Source organism: Natrix helvetica, assembly GCF_964273705.1.
Source record: "Natrix helvetica genome assembly, chromosome: 1".
Lineage (NCBI taxonomy): Eukaryota > Metazoa > Chordata > Lepidosauria > Squamata > Natricidae > Natrix > Natrix helvetica.
Genome location: NC_138548.1, coordinates 127,914,947 through 127,935,467, shown reverse-complemented (window position 1 = coordinate 127,935,467; position 20,521 = coordinate 127,914,947). Strand labels below are relative to the sequence as shown.

Genomic DNA, 20,521 nt, shown 5'->3' with positions numbered 1-20,521 from the left:
ATCACAGCATATTGATTCATTCCATTATTCAAAATCCCTGTCTCCTTTTCCAGATATTAATTAGCACCCCTCTAAATATTAGCAAGCACACAGTCTTTACAGAAATAATCTATCAACTTCATAAAAGGAATCTCATTTCTCTACTGCTGCACCCATGGAACCAAGGAAAAAAATATACCTTCAAGAGAGGACAGCATTATGATTGTAATTATAATTCTAGTTTTGCACATATTTTGCTTAATTTTTATCTTGTGTGACAGAGGATGGGTAACAGTAGTGGGTTTTGGCTCCCGTTGCAATCGCTGCGCTTCAACGGGAGCTGGGCGTGCACCACGGACACGTGCGCTGCATACGCATGGGCACCCACTGCCTGCGACACTCCAGCTGCTTGGCGGAGTGTCACGCAGACGCTGTACGCTGCATGTGCATGCGCAAATGGCCCATTTCTTTCAAATACAGGTAAGGAATGAGGGCAGGCGGGCAGGCCCTCCAAAGCACCGTTCCGCTATGGTGGCTGCTGCTTCTAGCAGGCACTGGTACGCGCGTATCGGGGGGTACCTCCTGCAACCCACCACTGATGGGTAACTAAGTCAACAGAAGGCAAGTTCCTACTAACCAAGGTGAAGGCGATTGCACCAATAGAGGCATAGAGCATATGGAGCCAAGGAACCTATAAGAAGAAGAAGAAAAAATGAATGTGATCTACATGTATTTAGTGGTTTGAATTGAATTAATTGTAACAACAGATTTTTCCAGAGTACAGCACAAATAACAGAAGAAGGAAACTATTATCAAACTCATCACTCATTTTCAGAGACAAAAGTTTAAGGCTATTAATTACTCAACAATAGATCCTGTCTCCATGTTCGCTCTTAAGAGTGCTCTCTTAGAGCAGTGGATACAAAGATTGCTGGTTTTTTATAATACATTTTTATTAGTTTACCAAAGCATAAAATACAAAGAGAAATTTTAAAATGTAATAGAAAACTGAAGGGAAGAGAAAAAGAAGAAAACATCGTGTAAAGAGGAAAAAAGAAAGAAAAAGACACCGACTTCCAACTCTCTTTAGCATAGTAGAAGGTAACATTACAACCTCAACTTTTTACTTTTACACAACAATGTACACTAGCCATTTCTATAGCAACAGACCTATCTAAACAGCAGATACAAAATCAAAGTTTCTTTTTTCCCCCCAGTGCAAGCATAAAATCCAGAAGCAATTTCCAAATAGAAACAAAATTAAATATATTTTCTTCTTTGGATAAAAAAAGTCATTTTAACCATCTCTGCTTCTCTTTGCTGTAGGAAATAGTATATGCTTCTGTTTATTTATTAATCTTTATAAGCTGTCATAAGATTGTGTTGTTTTGATCTCCATACTGTGGGAGAATCATAGTGGTTAGACTGTGCTGTTGAAAATGGGATAAATGAACTTGGAAACTGGATCCCAGTTCAGAAGCGACATGTTAACCACTATAGTATCCTTGTTCTAGGAGAGATTCCAGGACAGGAATACCCTTCAAAAGGCAATAACATTATTCAAAGTCATACATCTAAAAAAAAGATGTCAAATTCAAGGCCCGCAGGCCCACCCTGGCCACACCCACCAGTGGTGGAATTCAATTTTTTTTACTCTGTTCTATGGGCGTGGCTTGGTGGGCATGGCATGGCTTGGTGGGTGTGGCAGGGGAAGGTTACTGCAAAATCCCCATTCTCTCCTGATCAGCTGGGACTCGGGAGGCAGAGAATAGATGGGGGGGGGGGGTGCAGTCAGAGGTGGTATTTACCGGTTCTCTGAACTACTCAAAATTTCTGCTACCCGTTCTCCCGAATGGATCAGAACCCGCTGAATACCACCTCTGACGTCCACCCGCCCTCCCAAGGTCAAACACAACCCTAATGCGTCCCTCAATGAAATTGAGTTTGACACCCCTGATCTAAAATGACCATTGACCACAAACCTATTAGATTTCTAATAATGTCTTACGTATTTGAAGGACAGGACTATGGCTGTGATAATTCCAGTCACCATGACAACAATGCCCAGCACACAGAACAAACCAGCGCAGGATGTGAAATCCACCTGCCAATGAAAACAAGACATGGTTTGGGAGAAGTTGCCAGATAGCAGGTCACCTTTTGTGCACAGAGTATTAGTGTCCCTTGTAGGAAACTCCTTAAGTTTCACCACTCCATTATGTAAAAAGTGCCCAAGCATATTTTGCATAGACACATTAACACCCTACTGATATGGTATACAAAATGCAAAGTGTGTAGGAGGAAGATTTTTAAGATTTTGTTCTCATGTACATTATGCAATCAATAATTTTCAAAGAAACATTGAAACTATGCAAGAACCTGAAGTAATGGGAATTCTTTTTTAAAAAAAAATACACAATACAATAAATACTTCATACATATTTTACCATGCCTACTAAGTATGATTTTAAACTGAGAAGATTATGATTGTGATAAACATTGAAAAAATGTATTAGAAAGTGTTCTCATTATTTCTGCATTGCTGTGACTGACCGTATGCCCTTCCTAATGGCGAAGGAACTTCATTGAGTTATATTTAATGTATCTTGTGAATTAGAAGACAGTTGCCTTTTTGCATAGTCATTCTATGGAAGTGTAAGAAATCCTTGAATCTGAGCCATTTTGAGCTTTCATCTCCAGCAGAAAGGTTCTGACTTTGAATCAGCCAAATTTTAAGATCCAAATGACCCTTTTCAGCTTAAACACAATACAGCCCATCCAAGGCACAGATTTTCAACTTTCACTTATCAAAAAGAGGCAAGAAACTTTTTGGGTCAACAGTGGAGGAATCCAATCTATGTATCATCAAACCATGCTGATATCGCCTCAGAGAAAGACATTTCTCACCTTTGTCTGGAAACAGAAGATGGTAACAATTATAGCCACAATCGCTGTAATGATCAGAGAAATTAGAACAGCCTTGGTAGAGTACATGCTGCAAAGAAAAAGTCAAACAAAATAATTTCATCACATGATAATTTCAGTGGTTGTTTTCTTAGATATGGAGGAACTATATAGTAATAAAACGGCACTTTAGCCAAAGTTGTCTGTTCGAGTTCATACACAATTTGGGGTACCTGAGATTCTTTCACCTATATCCTGATTCTGATTAAATATGCATGGTGGAATATGAAATAGGCAATTCAATTTGAGAATAGAGCTTCTTTGCTAGAATTCCTTAGTGACCTCTTGCTTGGATTACTGCAATACACTATGTGGGGCTGCCCTTGAAGACCACTTAAAAACTACACAAATCCAGAATGCAGTAGTAGAGTAGGTTCACAAAATAACAATTCTCTGTGAACTGCAATGATTACTTTTGAGACGTTCAGTTGAAAATCAAGGTGCTGATTGTCATCTACCAGATCTGGCACAGAACCAGGATTTAAGGATCTATCGCCAATTGTCTCCGCTTAACAAAATTAGATGGGATCGGCCTGCTCTAGGTCCCATTTGTTAAACAGTACCATCTGATAGGACCATGATAGCAAACTTATGGCATGTGCGCCAGAAGTGGCATGCAGAGCCATCTCTCCAGGCAACTTCCAGGTTCCGGCATGCACATGCACGGCGGCCAGCTAGTCTTCATGCGCACGTGAGTGCCAGTAACAGGAAGAGCAGTTTCCCGGCATGCATGTGTGTGCCGGGAAGATTAGCTTTTGGTTTCCAGAGCATGCATGTGCGCCAGCCAGCTGATCTTTGCATACTCATGAGCACCAGAAACTTGGCTTCCCAGCACATACATGCATGCCGGGAAACTGCTCTTCTGGTTACTGGCACTCCCACGTGTGTGAGCTAGGGAGCTGCTTTTCCGGTTTCCGGCGTCATCCCCACCACCACTCTCCCATTTTTGCACTTGGTGCTGAAAAGGTTCACCAACACTGTGATAGGATTTACAAAGTATGCTTTCTTTATCGTGCAGAACAGTATTCCCCCTCAGATCTAAATGGTGCAACCTTGCTGATGAGGCCTGTCTCTTCCTCCACCCACGGGCCCAGAATGTTACATAAATTGTGAAATGAATGTTGACCTCAACACTACAGATGTACACATGTTCTTTTTTCCCCATGTTCTTTTTCCTCCCTGGATTGTAATTATTTGGTTCTTTGTTGCTTTTAACATTACTAGCCAGTTTGAGTCATCAGTGAGTGGATGGCTAATCGCTTGCTTATTTCCTTTCTTCTCTAAAGAGAAGAAAGAAGCTTGCTTCAGAGCTTCAGGATTTGCAGCATCTCAGATCAGGAGGGTGATTTTTCTTCACTTTTTTTCCAGATCTGAAGACAGACCCAAATGTTTTGGATAAAATAGAAGTGAACACAGTAGTAACAGTGTGCGTATCATCTCCCTATCAACCAAGAGATACAAATGAGGGAAGAGCTGTTACGGAAATGGAACTTCCCTATATAGCATCATTTTATCTACAATTCTCCCTTTAAGCATCTGTTTAGTGAAGTTATTTTCTAAAAATTGAATTGCTAGGAACTGTTGAATACAATTATAACAAAGATGTTGGTTAAATGGGTACCCAGAACTGAGGTTTGTTTTCTTCATAGAAGTATTGGATAGCCTTTCACAAACTATATGTTCAAAATGTTTAGACAGAAACCAAGATTAACTAAGCAGACAGAAGCAGAATAAGCATAGACTACTATTGTACTTTACCTAGCAATGGTGCCTGTCATGAATCCCATCGCTAATGTCTAAGGGAGAATAAGAAGAAAAAGAAAATCGATGATCAGCTGGTCCCCATGCACACAGATACACCAATAATCTTGGCTTCCACTATCTATGTTTGATTTATAAACATCAGGTTTCAAATGGCAGGCTAAATGTCTCCCTTTGTCTGTACATGCAGGAAAACGTCTCTTTATCCAAGATGATACTGGTTGTCTGCGCTGACTACTATCTTGATGCAATTCTTGACTTGATGGCTACTATTTTTCAGTATGTATTTCATATTATGGATTTTTCTTTGGTTTTAGGGTAAATTTGTTTTATCCTTGAATTTTATTACCATTAGCAACCTCTGATTCTCCCCCTCCCCCAAACCAATATTTCTATGACCTTTTTATTCCATAGTACTTAGTTTTACTGCTGCCCATTTCAGTGTCAAAAATGCCTCACCCTAAATATCCATCTCATTCTACTTTCAAGCCATGGCTGGGTCTGTGCCCTAATACTATAGTCCTTGATTTCAACTTTGAACCTCTCAATTTGGCCTTATTTGCACTTTTGAAAGGATACATGGGAAACTGAAAAGCACAGTGCAATATTTCAGAAAGAGGGCAAAACGAAGACTTACTATAGTAATGAAACATTTTTAAAATCCAACCATCCTACCAAAGGGAAATTCATGTAATTCCAGCCAAAATTCACAACAAAAGCATTCACTTACAAAGACAAACAGAAGGATGAGGTTCCATGGAAAACGTCTCCTGCAAGAAATCAACAAAACCAGATCAGTTCAGCAATAGGGTTATTTCAAGGGGATACAAGACGTATGTTACGATTTCTGCTCTTAGATGTCCATCTATGTCAAAAAGTATTGATCAATGAACATAAATCAAGTAAAGTGAATTGATTCACACTCAAATCAAAATGCCAATATATCTATCATTAACTCACCGTGGGCCCTCACAACACACCAGCACCAGGTAAGTGACCACGAAAACAGCACTGGGAAAACAAAACAAGCATTATATTATTTTCGATACATCCTGGGCAAGAGCTTGACACTCTATTGCAAAAACACAATGGCTATAATATGACAAAGCCCAGCCCGGGGACAATCATTCTGCAAGTCTTCTACACCGTGGTATTATCAGGGGACTTGAGAGCACTTTGCCTCACATCTTCAACATCAAGAAGTGCTCTGTGCTTTTCTTTGCATCCTGTATGTCTCAGCAGAGTTTGGCCTCACTGCAAATATTTTATTTATGTTAGCTTTTATCCCATCACTTGGGGGTGACAGGCTATAGCACAGAGTCAAGTGGATGGCTACAGGAACTGGATAGGTCTAGTCCAGGGGTGTCAAACTCGTGGTGTCACGTTGTCATCACGTGACGTATTGTGACTTTCCCCCCCTTCGCTAAGTGGGCGTTACAAGTGTGTGATGCATCCGGCCCGTGAGTTTGACATCCCTAGTCTAGTTTGTCAAAGAGGACTAGGAGTGACATGATAACAGTCTTCCAATATTTAAGAGGTTGTCATAAAGACGACTACCTATTTTCCAAAGCACCTGAGAGCAGGACAAAAAGTAATGGATGGAAACTTATCAAAGAAAGAGCCAACCTTGAACGGAGGAGAAATTTGACAGCAAGAACTATCAGTGGAAGGGTTGCCTCCAGACGTTGTGGGTTGGAGGTTTTTAAGAAAAGACTAGCTAGTCATTTGTCAGGGTCTCCTACATGGGCAGGATGTTGGGACTAGAAAACCTCCTTCCATTCTGGTATTCTCTATTCTGTATCTTTATCCAACCTGAGGTCATGACCGAGTCCCATATTTAGTTTCATCCAGTTTTCACCAGCTCTTCCCAGATATCAAAAAGGGGTAGAAAATCTTTCAGTCACATCATCTGATAGAAGAAGCAGGATAAATTCTACTTTGCCTCTAAGGTCAAAGCAGCAGATAGTTTTCTTGGTTAGCTTCCATGAGGACAGCTACTACTAGCAGTTAACCTAAACACCAAGCTTCAGAAGATACTAATAGCTCTAGGACTACACAAATTTAGTTTTTTTAATCAAACTACAGTTAAAAATTTGCAACATGGTTTATGATTATATAAAGTTTCTGAAACTCTTTTTGTGTGCGACGTATTTGTCTTTGATAGAAAAAGTCTCATACATTTGCATAAAGAATCATCCCTAACATAATGTCCTTTTCCTAGGATAAATTCAGTGTTAACTTTATCCTTATCTCAGTGCCTGAGCGCAGTGGTTAAAGGCTAGAAGCTGGGATGCTATCAGTTCTAGTCCTGTCTTAGGAAAAAGCCAGTGGGGTGACTTTGAGCCATCACTCTCAGCTAGGGGAAGAATGCAATAGCATGCTACTTGTGAAAAATGTTGCCAAGGCAATTTCATGGACTTGTTCAGGTAGTCACCAGGAGTCAAGGTTGCCTTGAAAGTATAACAAGAAAATTATAGAGTACGGCAAAGATTTCCGGCATGAAGTAACCAGCTTCCCATGAGGTGTACATGGTAGAACACATCCATTCATATCTACCAAGAGCCTTGGCAGCTGAATGCGTCACTATAGTCATGCTCTGTGCAAAGGGAACTTACATAATATAACTTAAGCCAATGTTCAGGTAAATTGTATAAAGCTCTAGCCCACTAAATGTTGCTAAGCTGTAAGTTTGTCATAGGTTTTTTCCAGAATAGGCAATGGGCACAAATGCTGGGAGTTGAGATTGCAAAACCTTTATAGAGTACGGGCTTCCCAATTCTGCTATAAAGTTATGAAGCATAGAACAAATCATCTAAGCGTATAAGATTTTTTAAAAATGGTACTTACTAGGATGCATAGTACACAGCAATATTACGCCTCACAAAAAGTGACACAGGTTCGCTGTGAAGATTGAAAAATCACATAGAAAATAAGTTACCAGTGTTTACATTAGATATGATTTAAACAAAGAATATTTTGTTCCCCTCTCCATTCAGGTATTCTAAGAATATCTGATTGTTTTCCAAATAGAGATTTTTTCCAATCTCTTTCTCCCAGTTTAAAACAACAACAACCCAAACCCCAAACCTACAGTAAGTTTCCCATGTTATCATAAAAATTTCAGAAACAAACTGACACTGGTCAAAATTCAGCCAGAAGCCGCATTTAAACACAGAATATATTTTAGTAAGTGCTGAAAGCAGACACAACTTGGCCAAGCGCACCACAAGCAGGTATGCAAGTTATGCACTGCACAAAGGTGCCATGACATGGGAGAAGTTGGTGCCAAATGATGAGAATGATAGCAGAAGAGCCCACCCAGTTACTAATCTGTGAGTCCGGATGTGTCCTATAAAATAAAAAGAAGAACAAAGCACTGGGAAACCACAGCTGCCACCTAATGTGACCTGATACCCTGGGGGTGAAAAACCTTTTGGACAAACATCAGAGGTGGCCCTGCAACAACCCAGTTGTCTCCTCCTTGCACACAAATGCACATGTATCCGGTGTTTCTATTCTCGCTAAACATGCCTCCATTCAATCATGGTTTGTAGCAGGATGCGGCATGATAGTTGACAGACTTTCACAGCCAGAGAAAAGCAGAACTGATCTCAGAAATACTTACACGAAGGTGAAGATTGCAATGATGCCTACTGTCAAAAGCAACTGCACGGAGATAATGCTATAAACCTGAGAATCAACAGATAAAGTGCATCTGTGTAAGAATGGATTGTTTCAAATAGTCAAAAAGCCTTTCAGTTATACCACTATAATTGAAGGACCTCCTTAGAACTATGTGCAATGTTATGCTAACATAGAATAGAATAGAATAGAATTCTTTATTGGTCAAATGTGATTGGACACACAAGGAATTTGTCTTTGGTGCATATGCTTTGAATGTATATAAAAACAGCATGGAAAAAGAGAATTTGGCTTGCTGCAACCACTCCTTTTTATATAAACATTATTGGCTACAAATTCTTTGGGCTGAAAACCATCGTTTTCTTATCCTTGTCTCTTATCCTGGAAAAATGATTTGGTGTCTTTTGGAATTTAGATGCTATAAGTCCTATGACAACAGCATGGGATTGTATTTGTTGTAGGCCTGAACGTGGAGAATGGCAGATTGACTACTCCTGTCTAAGAGGCAGGTAAATCTATATGGCTATCATCTATCATTGTTCATCCAAACGAAAAGCTAGGGATGCAGTTTCAAATAGCCTTTTGTCTCCCAAGATATTTTAAAAGGGATAGTTCATCTGCTGCTCCTTGAAATCCTGGGTTTTGGAGCAAGCACTTAGGAAAGTGAGTTATCCAAAACCAAAAGAAAAAAATCCCAAATGCACACTGGCACAATAGTGTTTCTTATTAACAACCCTGTTTCACTTCCCAGTAGTTATTCCCAAACCTTTCAAGTACAGATCCCTCCTGTTGATCACCGTTTTTCATCTTCCAGTGCAAGTAGAGATATCTTGGTCTTGTATTCAAAGACTATTTGAAACACTGATCTTCCCTGGACAAGTGTGTATATTGCCATAATGTGAACCCAGAGTTTTGCAAAAGCAGCATTCAAAAAAGCAATTTTCAACAAGATCAGTGCACGGCAGGTGCTTTCAGCTTACCTTGCGGATAAAAGTGTGCCTAACTTTCTTATCATCCCAATCAGCCACATGGAACTCACTCTCGCCTCCTGAATCAATGACATAGAAAGACAAGATTTCATGGCCTCGCATATTAATGCCATTCTTCAAACGAAAAAGAAAAATAGGCCAGCAAGTCTTCTCTCCTAAAGTGATAGGGCCTTTTTGAAAACTGGCATACCATATACACAGAGAGATAGATACATATACAAAACCACTTCTATAAAAGGCTCGTAATAATTCAAAGGACACCGTTTCACTCTGCCTACAGCAGCTCCTTGACGTCCATGACAGATTAATTTGTCTCATGCTCCTTTCGCGTGGATCACAAGATTAGGTAGCACCAAGTTATTGCTCGCAGCTGCAGAATCTTCTTCCTTATAAATTCTCTTCACACAAATTGCATAAAGTTCCTTTTCAAAGGCATTTCTATTTCAAGATACATTCAGTGGATCATTCCTTTGGTTCTTAGGAACGATTGCTAGGTACTTTTACCTAAACTTTTATTTTTCTTTCTTCACAAAAGAAGACAAAATCTTTACAGGTAGTCCTCAACTTATAACCATAATGGAGCTTGCCTATGTTGGTTGTAAGCTGTAACAGTCATAAAGAGGCCTGATTTTTCAATGTTTTTTTTACCCAGTAAACGGAAATTGTTCACTATGGGGACAGTTTTTGGCAAAAATGTTGTAAAATGAAGTCATGTGACCATGGCACCTACAAATGCCTGAAAACATAGGCTGGGTGATGAATACCCAAAAGATGGACATGTGATGGTGGGCAGCCATCAGAACCTTGGACCCAAGTTGGTTTGGGAGGGGTCTGTTGTAACTTCATATGGTCACTAAGCAACCTGTGATAAATCAAGGACTACCTGTATACAAACTCTTTTAAATATAAACTCATATTGTATCATATTTAATTTTACATTAATCTTGGATCCTACTCATAATAAGCTGAAATATATTACTATTACTTCATGGTTTCATGTTTAGAAAGTGCTAAAACCAGTCAGAATACATTGAATACTGTGGTAAACACTAGGCTTTAACCAGTCTGACTGAAACTATACCTGGGTGATTAAAAGTTGATAAGAATGAACTAATCTCTGTTGTCATATTTAGATTGATGTAAGACATTCCAATCGCGCCACAATTTTGAGAGAAGCTTCCGGTTTGGGGGGGGGAAGCACAGCGCACCAGGAGGAGACTATGGCAAAGGGGCGGGTTTTCCAATCAACTCTACAATTGATAGGGTTTTGGGTTAGGACAGGTAGAGGAAAAAGGACATTGCGCTAGGACAGGGGTGTCCAAACTTGGGAACTTTAAGACTTGTGGACTTCAACTCCCAGAATTCCCCAGCCAGCATGGCTGGCTGGGGAATTCTGGGAGTTGAAGTCCACAAGTCTTAAAGTTCCCAAGTTTGGACAACCCTGCGCTAGGAGGAGTGGGATGCCTCCAGAATTGAACTGGGGGCCTCCAGTTAGGACCTTTGTGGCTCTTTGAGTGTTTAAGGTTGCCAACCCCTGACCTAACCAAACCCATTTCCTCTATGCTGGAGTTCAGCCTCTGCTTTGCAAGACAAGCAGAAGAATCAGTAAATTGAGATTAATTCTTTGTTTGTATAAGGCAAGTCATTGCAATTTAAGCAAGGAGAAGTAATTGGAGAGGAAACAGATACAGCCGCAGATGACATAATGTATTCTCTATAATTTGGGTTAAAATTATGAAATTAAATATTCAGACATATTATATATATACTCCCCATACTGTGCTTCTTCTTTCCTTCTTTACTCTCCCAAACACTTTCTTTTTAAATCTTTTTTAAAAATGCAAACTTTAGAATAGGATGCAGACAGTCTCGTGTCTTTCAATATCTTCACTGCATGTATAAATGGTTGTTTTTTAAGGATAAAACCAGAGTGTCCAATTTTAACCCTGTCTGCTCTTAAAACTTGCAATTATGGAAGCTTCCACTTCTGTCTCTTCTCTCCCTCTGCCACTGCCCCACTCATTACACCGCACATATTATCAAGAGAGAAAGAAGGAAAAAACTAAGCATTACCAAAATTCATAGCTGCTGGAGGAACGGGAGGAAACGGCTGGGGATACCCTCCTGGGTGGGAGAAGCCTCCAGGCTCAGGATACCCACCGCTATAGGGTGGTGGTTGCGGATAAGATCCAGGATATCCTCCCCCTGGCGGAGGATAGAGGGGATTTCGATCTTCATAGCTTGGAGGAGCAGAGGGGCGTGACATGTTGTCTCAGCACTGAAAAACAAACAGGCATTTCTTTATCAAGCATAACTGCCATAAACGAATACCATCCAAATCTCCCTTTCCACCCTTTGTATCCTGTTTATACATCCTGTCATTCCAAGAACATGCCACAAAATGGCCAGAAGAGGGAGCCAACAGCAAACCATCAAAGTAAGAGGAGCCTTGTAAGGTTTACGCAGTAGTTTGTCACTGTTTCCTGGTTCAGTGTGGCCAGAGATGGCAATAGAAACGTCAGAAAGGGGGCTTTTCTGTGATGCTTCCTGTGGGTCGCACTTGGATTCAGGGCTGATTCATGAAATAAATGGTTGGTTCTGCACTATCTAAAACTATTTTAAAACAGAGTGCAAAATATGAAGAATGCAAATATACTTGAAGACACACACACACACACACACACACACCAGCTTTAGACTGGGACATACCTATCAATCTAATTACAATCAAGTCATTGTTTGCCAAAATGAAGGTGAAGTCTGTTATAGGCTTGCTTTGGAGAGAACATATGAGTCTTCAGTTTCTTTCATAATATATTTTATTAACTACAATTGTGGTCTATGTCAGAGAGGAAGGGAAGAGAGAGGGGGGTGGGGGGAAAGAAAGTTTATAAAATAAAATGTTAATATGACAAAAATTTGGGTCCACATTTTACCCACTTTGGAAGGATGGAAGGCCGAGTCAACCTTGAGCCTGGTGAGATTGGAACTGCCAAATTGCAGGCAGAAGGAGCCTGCAATACTGCACTCTAACCACTGTGCCAGTGCTCTCAATTATAGACATCAGTTTAGAGCTTTTTCTGAAAGAGTATTAAGCCTGTATTTCTTTAAAAAATCTGTTAATGTCATGATGACCAGCACACTGTTTACCCAAAAGCCAGATTAATTTTAAACACAAGTTTAGCTTCAGAAGAGCACTAAACTATGTCCAGAAATAATCCTACTGACAACTCAAGAGGTTTAGGACCTCTAACTTTAGAGTCCCTGTGGTTTGAGGAAGTATGCAAAACACCTCAAATAAATAAATAAAAACCCAATATGTGATTATAAACACCTGCCTTTTCTTGCCTGAGTCTAGATTAAAGTGCTTAGTACAGTGGTTGTTTTTCCACTGGCAGGTGATGCTTAATAAGAAGAGAAATGAATCAGAGGACTCCACCAATCATTTCCCGTAAATCAGGACAAATCTTTGTCCCATTTTAAATCAGCAAGGATGGCCTCAGAGTGTTCCTATGGCAGAATAATGAGAGGCAATGAGAACAGCACAACATGTGCCTCCACTTGCTGGCAATTCAAGGAAAGAAGAATAGCCCTTTAATGAGGCTTTCTGTTTTGCCAAGCCAGAGATCTGTTTGGAATGCAATTTCCCAGCTGGCCAGATCTAAGTTCTCTGTCTTTTTCCTATTAGATTAGGGAAGGATAACCTCTGGAAACCAGGATCCATACTTAACATTTCCAAGATGGGGAAGGCTCAATGTTAGGATGACATCATATACACGAGGAGGGTTACGTTTGGGGGTGGATTTGGAGGTTAGTTTTTTTTTCCTTTCTCTGATGATTATGATGATGATTAAAATGTGCACGTTGCTCAACTCCAACAGCTCTGGGTGGTTGCAAATAAAATTGCTGCAAAAAATGCAACGATAGACAAAATGAAGAGTAAAGAAACACAGAAACAGAAATATAGAAAACTGACGGCTGAAAAAGACCCAGTGGTCCATCAACTCTTTAAAGTTTTTGTTTGTTCTTGTTTTCTTTTCTGTTTATTATTTTAATTATTATTATTGTATTCACTCATTTATTTATTTATTAGATGCAGTGGTGGGTTTCAAATAATTTAACAACCGGTTCTCTGCCCTAAAGGCCAGCTGGGTAGGCGTGGCTCAGTGGTCATGTGACCGTGTGGGCGTGGCTAACTCAACATCCCTCACATTGATGGGCGCTTCGCCTTAGCTGTTACAATGTAATAAGGGTTAACCTGAGAGGCAATTTCTGTAAGCAGGGCAATAAAGATTAGGCTAGAAACAACACCAGAATGTTTCCTTCCTGCCTCCCTTACAGGATTAGCCCTGTAATGTGAGAAAAAACAAAATGAGATTTCTTCCAACAATCGGTTCTCCGAACTGGTTAGAAAGTTAACAACCGGTTCTCCCGAATAGGTGCAAACTGGCTGAATCCCACCACTGATTAGATGGCAATTTAAACGATAGCAAGGATAACAAAAACAAAACCACAGACAGGGACAGAAAAAATAATAATAAACCTGCAATCCGAAGAGTGTTTTTATTCACCCTCATCAAAGGTTCTGCAATATTTAGTGCACTTTTTATGTTCTTCCCTTGATTCATGATCAAAGCTTTCAATTTCATTATAACATTTACACAGCTGTTAGTACTTTGTGGCCTTGATAACAGCCTACCGTCAACAGTTGATGGAATATCTTACTAGGGTTTTCTAATTTTCACTTGATGAATATGTGTAAGGTGCAGGGTTGGTTTGTTTGACAGAGGATGCTGCAACATTATTGTTGTGTGCCTTGCTTGTTGTATGCCTGGATTATTGTAATAATCTCCTACTGTCCCTTGCTCTTAGATCAGAGTAGTGGCATTTGAGCTATTCTGAATCATCTCCATTGTTTTCATGTCTCAATGCAGACAATGCAGAGTCTATTTTAAATTGCTGGTAACTATAATAAAGGGACACGGTGGCTCAGTGGCTAAGACGCTGAGCTTGTCGATCAGAAAGGTTGACTAAATACCTGGCGTTTAGTCATGCAGACCACATGACCAAGGAGACGTCTTCAGACAGTGCTGGCTCTTCGGCTTTGAAATGGAGATGAGCACCGCTCCCTAGAATCGAGAACAACTAGCTCATACCTTTACTTTTACTATAATTCAGGCCCTCCATACAATTATTTAATTTCTTCTGAGTGGAGACCTTTTCAGATATATTATTTATATTTACCCTTTATTATTTTTACAAATAACTCAAGGTGGTGAACATATCCAATATCTCTTCCTCCTCCTATTTTCCCCACAATGGCTACTCTGTGATGTAAGTTGGTCTGAGACAAAGTGACTGGCCCAAGATCACACCACTGGCTTCCATGGCTAAGGTGGGACTTGAACTCACAGTCTTCTGCTTTCTAGAATCCTGCCTTAACCTCTAGACCAAACTAATGGAGTCCTTCTCTAGCATCAGGGTGTCCAGAATCTGAGTTTTAGAGATGTGGCCACATAATTCTAGAACCAGTTCCTTTCATCTCTGGAAATGTCATTTGAGATTTTAAAGCGGTTAAATACCTTTTTTTAAAATTAGTTAGTGGGTTAGTGCAGGGTCCGGTGGTTGCCTACTCATATTTGGCTGTCAGCACCAAGTTACCACCTGTTTTAAATAATCATAGATACAGTATAAATTGTTTTAGACTTTCTGTTATATTGAATTGCTCATTTGGTACCGGGCTAACTTTCTTTGATTGATTTGGAATTGTTTTGTTGAAGAATAATACCGGTAATAAGACCAATTAGAATGTTCCTTGGATTAATTACAAGAAGGCATTTGACTTGCTGCTATATGATTAGATAATTAGGTGCCTAGAAATAACAGAGGTCAGTAGAAACATAAAATCTTTGTGGAAAGATTAACAGTTCAACGTAAGTCATGGCTGTGGGTCAATGGTGATGGATCAGGAGAGGCTAATATCAAGACAGGAATCTTTCAAGGGGATTCATTCTCACCACTACTGTTTGTTATTGCATTGATTTTTCTGTCAACAATACTGAACAAGTCAGGTTACAGCTATCATACCTCAAAAACAGCCAGGCTATCACTTTGCATAGATGATATGAAGTTGTATGGAAAAACACAATCTGAAATAGAATAGCTGCTCAGATATTGTCCACATATATAGCCAAAATATTGCTAAGGACTTTGGACTGGGGAAATATGTCACCCTTACCATCAACACAGGAAAATAGCGAAAAGTGAAAGAATTAAGATGCCCTATGGAAATACTATCAAGAACCTGAACACAATCACCACAAATACTTGGGCATCCTTCAAACTGACGGCATCAAGCACACTGAATTTAAGAAGAAGGTTAGAAGTACAATTGACATGTGGGGATTTCCAGTCATTAGATGCAGCTGGGACAGTGAACAGGACTCAAGCAGAACTAAAAGCCCTGTATAAGGAAAGCAGAAAAATAATGACAATGACTCATGCCCTTCATCCATGCAACAATGTTGACAGACTCCACATAGTCAGAAAAACAAGTGGAAGTGGAATATTACAAGTACATCAGACAGTTGAAGAAGAAAAAAGAGCACTGGAAGAATATCTAAAGGACATTGAAGAAGAGGCACGGAAGCTACAGTATCACAAATGCTGATTGATTACTGGAGAGACCAAACTGGCTTACAAGAAAGATCAAGTGAAGAATGCAAAAAAGACATGGCAGGATAAAAGATTACTTGGCCAGTACATTAAAAAATATATAGGCGAGAGGGCGGGGCTGACGTCGCTACGACATGCAATCTTGGAGCTCCAGGATTGCTGTCGATATCTCTGCTGCTGGACGGTCCTTTTGGACCTAAACCGTCCCATAGAGACAGTGATAGAGAAGGACACATCATGCTGATCTCAGAGACATCGCAAAGTCCCCGATTGATCCAGGAGAAGCTCTTTTTTCTGGCGAAAGAAAAGCAGCCATTAAGCTGCAGAAGGTTGGGACAACCCTGAATGGAAGAAAAGCAGGAGAGAGAGTGTGTTGAAATGATGAGATAAATTTTACTATTAGAGAAGTTTCTTTTTACAACGCTTGACTGGATTGTTTGCTTTTAAACACCTTTTTTTTCTTAAGTCCGGAATTTAAAGAGAGGGGTAGAGGTAGAGGAAAAAGAAGCAACACTGCCATCTAGAGGCTGGAGGCTTGGAAACATTGCCTTTTTATTTCTTTGAACATTTGACTTATATCTAATACTTCAAAGCTCCTGATTTTGTTTATTGAAAGGGATAGTGGGAAGAGTAGGGACTGTTTATGCACATGCTCTTCTGGAGTACTATCAATAGCTGGACTGGAGTGAGGAGAAAACCTTGATTTGAAAGATTATAGTGAACTTGTTTGAAACTTAACAAAAAGCTTTGGATGTCTTAGTGGCAGTGTTTATAACCTGGAAGAATGGTGCAACATGAAGAAGAAAAAGAATTAACATTGCAAATGATTATGTTTGAAATTCAAAAAGTACAAATAAGTACAAAAACCATTGAAAAGAGGATGGAGAACATATAACAAAAACAGAAAAAATAGAAGGAAGAGTTGAGAATATTTATAAAATGATGATGACATTTGAGAATAGAGTTCAAAAAATTGAAGAAAAATATGAACAAAGTAATAAGAAAATTTTTGATATTGACAGCAAATCGAGCGTGGTTGGAAACAACAGGAGTGGAATGTTGAAAGGAGAGATTAACGAACTGGAACCCTATCTCAAGCCTCAAAACATGGAAGAAGAAAAGGGAGAAAATTTGGCAGAAACAATGAGAGAAATTTTGGCAGAAGCACTGGTTATAACTAAAGGCAAGCAGATGGAAGGAACAGATGGCAGGTTTCGAGTTTTTATAAGATATGTAAGGAACAACAAGGTGCCAAGAGAAGTCCACATAAGACTTATCAAGAAAATAATTAGAATACAAATACCACAAATGGCAAGAGATATAGGACTGCACTACTACTGGAAGGATACAGGATGAAGAAATGAAATGTTAGAATAAAAATTAAGTTAAACTTAGTTAAATTTAGAGTATTATGTATAAAATAAAGTAATAATAGTTATAGCTAAATAAATGATTAATAATGATAATAATGCATGTATATACACTGGATTGGTAATATGAAATTTTATATAAATTGTAAGTGAGGACTATGGAGAGGATGTTTAAAAGCTTTGTTATAAAAGATAAATAATTCTATATAGAATAGAATATAAAGATGTAATACTATTGGATGATTTCAGAATGCCATAATATAAATTTATCTTAAATTCAGAATACTTTACATAAAAAGGATGTAATAATAGTTATAGTCAAATGAATGTTTAATAACCATAACAATTGTATACCTATATATTAGAATGATGATATGAGTCTTTATGTAAATTTCACAAACGTTTTGTAATCAATCGACACACTGTAAGTAATTGGAGAAGGATTTTTATTTGGTGTGTTTATGTCTGTATGTTTTATGTTTGTCTAAAAATAAAACCTTTTTTTATAATAAAAAAAATATAGGCAAGCAGATAGCAAGACCTAGTAATGAATAAGAGCAAGAAAATTGAGTAAAGATGGGGGCTGCAAAGTCTTAAGAACAAATTATACAAATCCAAAATTTAGAAGATAGCAACAAACAATAAGTGCCGTCTCTGCAAAGAAGGTGAAGAAGCAATGCACCAGCAGTTAGCTGCCGCAAGAAGATTGCACAGACTACAAACAACAGCATGACAAAGTAGCAACATAAATTGGAACTGCCATTTGTCTGCAAGCAAGAACAAAATAGACAAAGCCATAGAAAATGAAGAAGCTCAAGTACTCTGGGATCTAAAATTCAAACCTACAGGCACCTGCCACATAACACCCCGGACTTAATAATTGTTGATAAGAAAAAGTATGGATAGCGGATGTTGCAGTTGCCTAGAGACAGAAGAATAAAAGAGAAAGAACTGGGAAAAATTCACAAAATACATAGACCCGGAAATAGAAATAGAACAACTGTGGGAAACTAAAGTAAAAATAGTACCAATGGTAATCAGTGCCTTGGGTGCAATTTGAAAACATCTGGAGCGCCACTTGAACACCATAAGGTAAAGGTAAAGGTTCCCCTCGCACATGTGTGCTAGTTGTTCCTGATTCTATGGGGCGGTGCTCATCTCCGTTTCAAAGCCAAAGTGCCTGAGCTGTCAGAAGACGTCTCTGTGGTCATGTGGCCGGCATGACTAAATGCCAAAGGTGTATGGAACACTGTTACCTTCCCACCAAAGGTGGTTCCTATTTTTCTACTTGCATTTTACATGTTTTCGCACTGCTAGGTTGGCAGAAGCTGGGACAAGTAATGGGAGCTCACTCCATTACACGGTGCTAGGGATTCGAACTGCCGAATTGCCGACCTTTCTGATCGACAAGCTCAGCGTCTTTGCCAATGAACCATTGTGTCCCTCTTGAACACCACAGGCACTGACAATTATCAGTCAATGGCAAAAGGTAGCTTTACTTGGAACAGGTTACATCTTAAAATGATACCTTTAGCACCATCAAACAACATCTGCCTATTCCAGGTCCATGAGAAGAATTTGGTTGACAAAAATGCCAAATTCATTTCACTCTAAACATCTGGCTTACTGTGCAACCAACAAAAATAAATAATATGGTAGAAAAAATATAAATCCTTGGGGGAAAAGAAGGCATAAGGTTTACAAAGAAGATACAGGATAGTTTTTTGTTTTTAAAAATGAGGAAGGTGGGTACGGCTGATTTCAAGCTGCTTTTCTTCTTGCTTACTTGAAGTGCTGATTATGCTAGATTTTTATCATTTTATTATTGTTCAGATATTCTGAATGCTGGGAATGAGTGGAAGTTTTTTCTTCTTTAAGTGAATGTTCTATTATGTACTAATTGATAACCCGGCATTGCCCGGGTATTTATTTATAGGGGGTATTTATTTATTTTGTTTGGACGAAATATACAGTAATTTCTAATATTGGATTTTCTCCCTTACCAGAGGGAGCCCCCTTGTGGAGTACTGTGAAGCTGTTACCATGGTAACTCCACTGCACTGTACAGTAGAAGCCATTTTATGGCAATACAGAAGAAGTCATTTAAAGCACAACAGGATGTATCTTAACAGAACACACAACCCGAGGGGTGTTAGGGGTGTCTCTCTCCCACAGTATTTTTTTTCCCAGAGAGTAAGTCATCTGTGTATCAAGTTTGGTCGGAATTGCTCAAGGCGTTCCAGAGTTTTGCCGGATATACACACACACACAGCCACTTTTATATAGATAGATTTATGCATGTGCATGCACACACATACACACTATGTGACCTGCCAGAATATGATGCATTTTGTTTTATAGTATTATTAAATGCAGAAAACAACCAATGTTTCTTTAAAAAAACAGAATGTTTTTCTGTAGTCACAGAAAAAGTTCAGGAATGTCCCACAGATAAATGTTATTTCTTTTTCATAATTAGACCCTTTATCCTAATATCTTTGGAGGACAATAGGAAGATAGAACAGCCTGTTTTCATTGTTCTTATAGAAGTATCCTAGACCAGTGGTGGGCAACCTTTTTTTTCAACTGAGCCAAATCTCGCCAAAACCACGATTGAAATTTATTTTGAGAGCCACATTTTTAAAACCGAAAATACATAGGATGGTACACTGTTTTTAGTTTCAATAAACTCTGGCATTTGAAGCACGCAAGTCTTAAAGCTGTCAAGTTACAAGATCCTTGCATCCCTAACCCTTTAGGGAAAAAACCCCAAGGGGTCTTCAAACCTGACAGCTTTAAGACTTGTGGACTTCAACTCCCAGAATTCCTCCTCCAGTCATGTTGGCTCAGAAACTCTGGCATTGAAGCATGCAAGTCTTAAAGCTGTCAAGTTGCAAGACCCTTGCACCCCTAACCCTTTAGAAAAAAAAACCCAGGGTCTTCAAACCTGACAGCTTGAAGACTTGTGGACTTCAACTCCCAGAATTCTGAGAATTGAAGTCCACCAAGGGCATCAATCATATTAGCCCAGGGATCTGCAAAATTGGCTCTTAAGACTGGTGGACTTCAACTCCCAGAATTCTGAGAGTTGAAGTCCACCAAGGGCATCAATCATATTAGCCCAGGCAGGGATCTGCAAAA

The 20,521-nt window shown here is 39.2% G+C and overlaps 1 protein-coding gene across 1 annotated transcript in view; it reads right to left on the bottom strand.

Moving 5' to 3' along the window:
* Positions 1-20,521, bottom strand: part of TMBIM1 (transmembrane BAX inhibitor motif containing 1) — a 51,551-nt gene that overhangs the window by 1,140 nt on the left and 29,890 nt on the right. Inside the window, exons 2-11 of the mRNA XM_081936001.1 lie at positions 11,409-11,613; positions 9,327-9,394; positions 8,330-8,394; positions 7,552-7,605; positions 5,665-5,715; positions 5,435-5,474; positions 4,702-4,739; positions 2,887-2,974; positions 1,988-2,083; positions 617-670 (exon numbers count right to left, since the gene is read on the bottom strand). Of these exons, the coding sequence (XP_081792127.1) occupies positions 617-670; positions 1,988-2,083; positions 2,887-2,974; positions 4,702-4,739; positions 5,435-5,474; positions 5,665-5,715; positions 7,552-7,605; positions 8,330-8,394; positions 9,327-9,394; positions 11,409-11,601 (747 nt within the window). The 5' untranslated portion in view covers positions 11,602-11,613. The remainder of the gene's footprint in view (positions 1-616; positions 671-1,987; positions 2,084-2,886; positions 2,975-4,701; positions 4,740-5,434; positions 5,475-5,664; positions 5,716-7,551; positions 7,606-8,329; positions 8,395-9,326; positions 9,395-11,408; positions 11,614-20,521) is intronic.